Here is a 10082-nt window from a genome sequence, read left to right as displayed (position 1 = left end):
GAATGAACTGAGACTCCTCCTGTTTGAGGAGACCCTCAAACAAGCTGCCAACCAGACAGGCACAGCTTCCAGTCCTGGGGAAAGGGGGTTTCACCAGTCCTTACTCTTGATTTAGGAAAGGTAATCAATCGATGGATACACAGAACCTGCAATTGTACTCTCCAGGATGTCCTCACTGTCATTTTCTTGCAATCACCTCAAATGCTCATGAGTTTAGAGTGTTTAGTGGAGCATCAGATTAGAATTAACTCGCAGGTAGTTTGGGAAAAGGTCTTCTGTAACCTTAGCCATAAAGCACATAAAAGATAATCCTTGACTTTCACATACATTGCAGTGATGACGTTTTCCCTTACTCATATCTGAGATTATGCGACACAGTCACTGAGTTTTTGTTAATTATGAACACTACAAAAATTCAAATTTCTGTTGGCAGTGGTGACACATATCTTTAATCCCAGCACTCAGGAGGCAGAGGCAGGCAGATATATATGAGTTCAAGGCCAGCCTGGTCTACAGAGATAGTTCTAGGACAGCCAGGGTTACACAGAAAAACCCTATATCAAAAAAAAGTTCTTTCCAAAAAAAATGTGTTGTAGCTCAATATCTAATATACATTTTATGTATTTCTTTGTGCTCTTTACTCTGAATCCTAATTGCTGATCTCACTCACTAATGCTTATGCTAATCATAATCATAACTCCATTTCCTCATCATCCTAAGACAAAATTTTGTTCTTAAAAGAAAGAATGTTTTTCAGACCCTTTGATGTCTGAGTTTGAAAGACCACTCTGCCTTCCCAGTGCATTTTGCCTTACATACTTCATTGTTACATGTGTGAACAGAAGCAAACGTGCTCTCATAATATAACTTGGTACTAATGTTAGATTACATGCATTCAGGGCTAAATGGTAGAGAAACAATGCACAGCCAGGGTCAGGAATGTTTTGATGATGGTAGTTATGCTGGCCCTTGCTAAGATACCTTTTGTTTTTTTAAAAAACAATATCAAGCAAGTTTCACCTAAGGTAAGATGAGTGGTACCCAACTTTACATACACTAGACTATGGTATAATACATAAGTTTAGGTGATGTAAAATATGAGTATGACTATGGTATAGTAACATTTACTGACATCTTGCTCAATGTACTTAAGGAATTATTGATTAATAATGATAAATTGTGCTTAAAACTTGTACATATTAATATTCTTATATGAGTCAGTTGTTGTGTATCAATTTAAAAATACCAAGAAAACTAGTTTTGAATATTTTCTTTTATGAATCCATAGGCTGTAATTTGAATTCTCTGGAAGCAACACCATTTTATTGGGAAAGTTTTACATCCTATCAGCAGCATCATAGGATCAATGGAAGGGTACAACACATCATCTACAGACTTCACTTTCATGGGGCTGTTTAACACAGAGGAAACCTCAGGTCTGGTGTTTGCCACCATCTCTGTCGTCTTCCTCACTGCTCTGGCGGCCAATGGGATCATGATCTTTCTGATCCGTACGGACACTCACCTCCACACCCCTATGTACTTCCTCCTCAGTCACTTGTCCTTCATTGACATGATGTACATCTCAACCATTGTGCCCAAGATGTTAATCGACTATCTGCTAGGGCAAAGAACCATTTCCTTTGTGGGATGCACAGCTCAACACTTTCTCTACCTCACCCTTGTGGGAGCCGAGTTCTTTCTTCTGGGCCTCATGGCCTATGATCGCTATGTGGCCATCTGCAATCCGCTAAGGTACCCTGTCCTCATGAGTCGCCGAATCTGTTGGATTATCATAGCAGGCTCCTGGTTTGGCGGATCTTTGGATGGCTTCCTCCTCACCCCAATCACCATGAGTTTTCCTTTCTGTAGTTCTCGAGAGATTAATCACTTCTTCTGCGAGGCGCCTGCTGTGCTGAAGTTGGCCTGTGCAGACACAGCCCTCTACGAGACAGTGATGTATGTGTGCTGTGTTCTGATGCTGCTGATTCCATTCTCTGTAGTTATCTGTTCCTATGCCCGGATTCTGGCCACTGTCTACCATATGAGCTCTGTGGAAGGGAGGAAAAAAGCATTTGCTACCTGTTCATCTCACATGACTGTGGTAACCTTGTTCTATGGGGCTGCCATTTACACCTACATGGTGCCACATTCTTACCATTCACCATCCCAAGACAAGATTTTTTCTGTGTTCTATACCATCCTCACACCCATGCTGAACCCCCTCATCTACAGCCTGAGGAACAAGGATGTGACTGGAGCTCTGAGAAGAGCACTGGGGAAGCTCAGGAGTTCTCACAGAGTGTCGGGAAACTTCTGACTGTTGCTTCGTTCTCACACGAGTGGTAAATTGTTAGTGCAGCTGGGCCTGAGCTGAAGGATTTCAGTAAAGAAAGGACTGAGTGAGCAGGAGAAAAGTCAGCACAAAATGTGACTTCTTTCCTTGTTTCCTCTATTTCCCACCCCCAACACACCTTTTTGTGCTGAGTTTTGAGACAAAACTTTGTCATATAATACTGGCTGAATTTTTTATTTGCTGTGTAGCCCAAGCTCTCTTGAACTCATGTCAGTCCTGTGGCTTCAGCCTTCTGAGTGCTAGGATTACAGCATGTACTACAGTGCCCAATTCCTCTTTCCTTTCTTACATCTTGCTGTGTTCATATGACTTCAAATAAGTATACAGTGGCTTCTCGGAATACAAACTGGAGAATTTTCCCCCAGAACTACCTTTCGGAGTTGAATAAGGCTACAAATAGTAAATGGCGTGAGTGACATGAAGGAGAGAAGGAATAAGATGGTATTAAGTACTTGTTAGGATGTTGTGTAAGTCAAGCTCACGTCAAAGGGGAGAGAAATGCTGCCCTTCCTGAGCTGACCGAAGCTGGTGCAACCACCACTGTATTCCCATTCTTCAAGTGGTGTTAAGATCCACTGAACACCGTTTTCTCAAAGAGGCACTGTTTTCACTAAATCACTAAGTAGTTATTACTTTCAGAAAAAAATCAGTATCTAACTTTTGCTTGTTTGCAACACATCTACAGAAACTATTTTTGGAGGAAGAACAGCTGGTAGATGAAATCAAGGATAGTTGCCAGCAAAGACAGCATTAAAATGTATGAAAGTCTCCAAGACACTGAAGAGACACATACAGATGTGTGTTGAATATAGTGAAACTATTTTCAGATGTAGTAAATGATAACAAAGTAAAGACTAATACAATGATGTAGTGGAGTTTAGCTCACTGTTTCTCTGTACACTCAACACAGTCTGTAACTGAACACAGAAAAATGTGGCAAAGCATTTTAAGTGTCCACCTCATAATATAAATAAGTTACTCAGAACAAAGGCTACCACTCAGCTTCTAACTCACCGTGCGCAGATGTCGTTGTTTTGAGAGGAACAGCAAACAGCAGGAGCCCTGAGGACTACATAACAACATGCTATTATTACTAACATAGCTCTGTTTATTGCCTGCGAGGTCACCATGTCCCTCCTAATCATATGTACATAGAGAGTTCTATGAAAACTCTAAGTTTTGAACCTCTCACTGGGCAGTGTTACTGGTACTTATAATAACAGTGATTGAATTTTTCTGAGCATTGCTGCTAGAGCAGATTAATGATTCAACCATCACCCTTAGAAAGAATTTAGACATGTAGCTTGTTAGTAAAGTTAGCTTAAGATGTTTTTGTCAATGGCTTTGATGTAGAAAATCTTGGGGGGCATTTAAAATTTAGATAGACACACTTAATAGTTGAGTGAGGAACGTGGAGGTCAGGGGACAGGAACAATGACAGCCTGGCTGTTACTAGATGATGTATGTAGCCAGAAGTTTCTCTGGTGTTCATCCCACGGAAGATGTACCTCTCTTGCTAGGATTGGTTGGTGATAAAGGGTAATGATTAATTCCTTGTATCCATTTCTGCCCTCAGCTTCCTAATATGATTTAATAAAAAACTGTTCATGAGTGAGTATACACCCTGAGGATTTTAAAGTAGAGATGTTTTTCATATATAAAAGTTTAAATTTGTGATTCTTTTAAGATTTTTTTAAAGATTACTTTTTGAGATAAATAATGAAATGATTATAACCGCAAAATGCAGCCTTCCAGTAAAAGAACTGGCTGAGAAAAACCCCTTGCTTGCTTACATTTTGCAAACCCAGAACAAGTTGCTTAGACATGAACATATGTAGGTCCTTGGAAATAATTTGTTTTCACCTTTAATATGCAAAATGTTTATCATGTAAGGGAAATGGGAAATATGCTGTTTTTTACTTGTATGCACTGTAATCATTCGCTTAAAAAATAGAATGTAACAACATTGTAATTTTTATATTGCTTGAAAGACTTTGCTGGTGTATATAAGCTGTAAGGGAAAAAGAATTAAAGAACACAGGTAGGTAAACATCAGGAGAGATGTAAAGGGAAAAACCAGGAAAGGGATAAAGGGAGAAATTAAGAGGATAGAGAGACCCTAACATGTTAAGGGTGTGTGTGTCCGTATGTGTGTGTTTTCCTTTTTCACCAGCCCTAGAGAATTAACTTTTGCCCTGCTCACCAGCCCCAGAGAAATTTTACCCACTCAGATAAAAAAGGAATTGTGTGAGTGGTTAGTTTGCCGACTCCATGCCTCTCCTTCAGTTCCTGAGCTGCAGAAAGCTGGTTTTACTGCAGCAAAACTTAATTGTGGCCACAGTCAATGTCATATTGGCAATTTCTCTAGAGATGTACATGCCTTGTGCTGCCTTGTTTTTAGGAAACTTGACACAATCTAGTGTGATTGAGGAAGAGGAAACACCAGTTGAGAAAACGTCCCTACCACATTGGCTTATGGTTTCTTCACTTATGATTGATGTGTGATTAACCATCTCACTGTGGGTGGTGCCACCCTGGACTGGTAGTAGTGGATATTATAAGAAAGCAAGCTAAGCAAGCCACGAGAAACAAGCTAGTAAGCGGCACAGTAAGTAGTCTTAATATCAAAGATTAATCTTATAAACATTAATAACTTGGATTAATCTCCCACAGCTTCTGGTTCAGTGCCTACCTCCAGGTACCTGCCTTGCTTGAGTTCTTGCTTTGACTTCCCCCAGTGGTAACTGTTACCTGATTGTTTCCAATTTTAGCTACTATGAATAGAGCAGCAATGAACAAGGTTGAGCAAGTGTTCTTGTGGTAGGATGAAGCATCCTTTGGATACATCCAAGAGTAGTCTACTTGGATCTTGAGGCTGGTTGATTCCAATGTTTCTAAGGGACTACCATACTGATTTCCATAGTGGCTATACAAGTTTGTCCCCCAACAGTAGTGGAGGAGTGTTTAACTTGCTCCACATCTTAACCAGCATGAGCAATCAATTGTGTTTTTGATCTTAGCCATTCTGACAGGTGTGAAGATGGAATCTCAAAGTAGTTTTGATTTGCATTTTTTGCATGGCTAAAATTAAACCTTTTTTAAATGTTTCTCAGCCAGTTGAGTTTCCTCTAGAATTCTCTGACTAGATTTGTACCCCATTTTAAACAGGATTATTTGTGGTTTGGATATCTAGTTTCTTAAGTACTTTATATATTTTTGGATATTAGTGCTTTATTGGATGTGGAGTTAGTGAAAATCTTTCTGTAGTGTGCTGCTTGTCCAAATGACAGTGTCCTTTGCCTTACAGAAGCTTTTCAGTTTCATGAGGTGCCATTTATTAATTTTTGATCTTAGTGCCTGCACTATCTGTGTTCTGTTCAGAAAGTCTTTTCCTGTAGCTCAAAGGCTATTTCCCACCTTTCTCTTCTATCAGATTCAATATATCTGGTCTTACACTGAGTCTTTGATCCACTTGGACTTGAGTTTGGTGCAGGGTGAAAAGTATGACTCTATTGCATTCTTCTACATGTAGGCAACTAGTTTGACCATCACCATTTGTTGAAGATGCTGTCTTTTTTTTTCAGTATAAATTTCTGACTTCTTTATATAAAATCATGTGTCCATAGCTGTGTCCATTTAAGTCTGGGTCTTCGATTTGATTCCATTAATCAATGTGTCTGTTTATATACTATGCTGCTATTATTACTATAGCTTTGTACTATAACTTGATATTGGAAATGTTTATACCTCTGGAAGTTCTTTTATTGTCCAGGATTGTTTTAGCTATCCTGGATTTTTGTATTTCTGTATGAAGCTGAGTATGGACCTTTCAAGATCTGTGAAGAACTGTGTTGGAATTTTGATGCATTGAATCTGTAGATTGTTTTTATTAGGGCAGACATTTTTACTATGACAATCCCATCAGTCTATAAGAATGGGAGATCTTTCCATCTTCTGATAGCTTCTTCAAATTCTTCAGAGATTTAAAGATTTTACAATACAAGTCTTTTCACTTACTTGGCTAAAGTTACCCCAAGATACTTTATATTGGCTATTGTGAAAGGTGTTGTTTCCCTGAATTCTTTCTCAGCCAGTTTGTCATTTGTATGTAGGAGGGTCACTGATTTTTGTGAATTAATTTTGTTTCCAGCTACTTTGCTGAAAGTGTTTATCAGCTGTAGGAGTTCCCTGGTGGAATTTTTAGGATCACTTATGTCCTTTACCATATCATTTGCAAATAAAGATACTTTGACGTCTTCCTTTCCAATTTGTATCCCTTGATCTTATTTTGTTGTCTTTTGCTCTATGTAAGACTTCAAATACTTTACTGAATAGGTTTGGAGAAAAGCCAACCTTGTCTCATTCTTGGTTTTAGTGGAACTGTTTTGAGTTCTTTCCATTTAGGTTGATGTTGGGTATGGGCTTACTGTAAACTGCCTTTATATGTTGATGTATGTTCTTTATATTCCTGATCTCTCCAGGACTTTATCATGAAGGGCTGTTGGATTTTGTCAAAGGCCTTTTCTGCATCTAATGAGATGATCATGGGTTTTTTTTCTTTCAGTTTGTTTATAGGGTGGATTACATTGACAGATTTTTATATAATGAACCATCTCTCCATCTCTGGGATAAAGCTTACTTTATCATAGTCGGTGATGTTTTTGATGTATTCCTGGATTCATTTTGAGAGTATTTTGTTGATATTTTTGCATCTATGTTCATAAGGTTAATTGGTCTGTCATTCTCTTTCTTTATTGTGTCTTTATGTAATTTAGGTATCAGGGTGACTGTGGCCTCAAAATGAATTGGGCAATGTCCCTCTGTTTCTATTTTCTAGAATAATTTGAATAGTACTGGTATTAGCTTTTCTTTGAAAGTCTGCTAGAATTTTGCACTAAAACCATCTGACCACGGCTGGGCCGTTTTTAGCTTGGGAGACTTTTAATGACTGCTTCTATTTCACTGGGGATTATAGGTCCCTTTAAATTGCTTATCTGGTCTTGATTTAACTTTGGCAAGCAGGATCTATTGAGAAAATTATCCATTTCTTTTCAATTTTCCAGTTAGGTAGAGTACATGTTTTTAAACTATGTCCTTGTGTTTCTGAGTTTGTTAATTTGGATATTTTCTCACTGCCTTTTAGTTAATTTGGATAAAGGTTTGTTGATTCTATTGATTTTCTCAAAGAATTCTTTGTTTTATTGATTCTTTGTGTTAATCTCTTTGTCTCTATTTTGTTAATCTCGGCCCTGACTTTGATTATTTCCTATTGTCTACTCATATTGAGTACAACACTTTCAGGTGTGCTGTTATATTGCTAGTAAGAGATCCCTCCAGTTTTTTAGAGTAGGTACTTACTGCTATGAACTTGCCTCAGCACAACTTTCATTGTTGTCTCATAAGTTTGGGTATATTGTATATTAATTTTCATTAAATTACAGAAAGTCTTTAATTTCTTTCTTGACCCATTTTTTTACTCAATAGGGAATTGGTGAGTTTCCATGAGTTTGTAAGCTTTTCATTGTTTCTGTTGTTTATATCCAACTTTAACTTATGGTGGTCAGATAGGTTAAAGGGAATTATTTCAGTTTTATTTTATATGTGATACTTGCTTTATGTCTGATATATGGTCAGTTTTGGAGAAAGTTCCATGAGGTGCAGAGAAAAAGGTATATTCTTTTTTGTTTGGGTGAAATATTCTGTAGATATATGTTACTCCATTTGCTTTATAATATCTATTAACACCAGCATTTCTCTGTTTGATTTTTGTCTGGATGACCCATCAATTGGTGAGAAGAGGGTACTATCAGTGTGTGAGGGTAAATATATAATTTAAGCTGTAGTAATGTTTTTTTTACAAGCTTATATGCTGTTGGCATTGGGGTATAGATCTTAAGAATTGAAATTTCGGGGCTGGAGAGATGACTAAGCAGTTAAGAGCACTGGCTACTCTTCTAGAGGTTCTGAGTTCAATTACCAGCCATCACATGGTGGCTCACAACCATCCATAATGAGATCTGGTGTCCTCTTCTGGCCTGCAGGGATACCTGCAGACAGAATAGTGTATACATAATAAATAAATAAATAAATAAATAAATAAATCTTTTTAAAAAAAAGAATAGAAATGTCATTTTGGTGGATTTTTCCTTTGACGGGTATGTAGTGTCCTTCCATATTTCTTTGGAGTAGTTTTGGTTTAGAGTCTGTTTTGCTAAAGATTAAAATGGTTATACCAGCTTGCTTCTTAGGTCATTTGCTTAGAATATCTTTTTCCAACCCTTTATCCTGAAGTAATATCTTGAGGTATGTTTCTTAGATATAGCAGAAGGGTGGATCCTGTTTTTGCATCTATTCTGTTAGTCTGTGTCTTTTTTATTAGGGAATAGAGAGTATTTATATTGAGACACATCAATGACCAATGACTGCTGATTCTTGCTATTTTGTTGTTGTTGGTTTTGGTAGTGGTTGTGATGACAGTGTGTGTGTAATGTGTGTGTCTCATGTGTGTGTGTATGTGTGTGTGAGAGGGGGGAGAGAGAGGGAGAGGATGTGTGTGTACTTTCCTTCTTTTGCCATTGCTGGTCTAAGATTACTTATTCCCTGTGTTTTCATGGATGTATTTAACCTCCTTAGCTTGGAGTTTTCATTCTAGCACCTTCTGTGGGCCTGAATTAGTAAGTAAACATTGTTAAATTTGATTTTATTGTGGTATATCTTCTTTTCTCTATCTATGGTGATTGAAGGTTTTGCTGGGTATAGTAGTCTGGGGTGGCATCTGTGGACTCTTGGAGTCTGTGGCACATCTGTGCAGACCCTTCTGGCTTTTAGAGTCTCTACTGAGATGTTAGAGTCTCTACTGAGATGTCAGAACTTATTCTAATAGGTCTGCTTTTATGTTACTTGGTCTTTTTCTCTTGCAGCTTTTAATATTCTTTCTATGTTCTATATGTTTACTGTTTAGATTATTATGTGCTGAGGAAACTTTTCTGGTCCATTCTATTTGGTGTTATGTATTTTTCTAGGCATCTTCTATTATTATATTAGGAAAAATTTTCTTTTATGATTTTATTGAAAATATTTTCTGGGCCTTTGAGCTGGGTTTCTTCTTCTTACTCTCTTTTTCTTCCTTTTCTTCTTCTTTGCTTATGAATATTTTTATTTATTGATTGATTTTACATCCTGACCACAGTGTCCCTTCCCTCTTATCTTCCTAGTCCCTTCCCCATCCTCCTTTATTTCCCCTATAAATCCATTCCTTCTCCATTTCTGTAAGGAGCAGGTCTCCAATGGTTATCAACAAAACATGGCATACCAAGTTGCAGTAAGACTAAGCACCTCCCCATGTATTAAGACTGAACAAGGTGACCCAGTATGAGGAGTAGGGTCCCAAAAGCCAGGAAAAGAGTTAGAGGCAGCCCCTATTCCTGCTATTAGGAGTCCCACAAGAAGATGAAGCTACACAATTATAACATATATGTAGAATGCCTAGGTCAGTCCCATGCAGCTCCCTAGTTGTTGGTTCAGTCTCTGTGAGCTCCTAGGAGCCCAGGTTAGGTTTTTTGTGGTGTCCTTGACTTCTCTGAATCCTACAATCTTTTCTTTCACTCTTCTTCAGGATTCTCCAGGCTCCACCTAATGTTTGGCTGTGGGTCTGTATCTGTTTCCATCAGTTGCTGGATGAAGACTCTCTGATGACAACTGGGCTAGGCAGAATATCGTTAGGCAT

At 38.1% G+C, this 10082-nt stretch overlaps 1 protein-coding gene across 1 annotated transcript; it reads left to right on the top strand.

Moving 5' to 3' along the window:
• Positions 1–1366: 1366 nt before the first annotated feature.
• On the top strand, positions 1367–2320 carry LOC131920170 (olfactory receptor 2T1). The gene has a single exon (XM_059274571.1). It carries the CDS (start codon positions 1367–1369, stop codon positions 2318–2320), a length of 954 nt encoding a protein of 317 aa, XP_059130554.1.
• Positions 2321–10082: the final 7762 nt, after the last annotated feature.

Source organism: Peromyscus eremicus, chromosome 9, assembly GCF_949786415.1.
Source record: "Peromyscus eremicus chromosome 9, PerEre_H2_v1, whole genome shotgun sequence".
NCBI lineage: Eukaryota > Metazoa > Chordata > Mammalia > Rodentia > Cricetidae > Peromyscus > Peromyscus eremicus.
Note: the sequence above shows the minus strand (reverse complement) of the source record. Positions and strands in the feature narration are given on the sequence as shown.

Coding starts and splice junctions, on each gene's coding strand:
- LOC131920170 (XM_059274571.1), top strand. CDS start 1,367: ATGGAAGGGTACAACACATCATCTACAGACTTCACTTTCATGGGGCTG.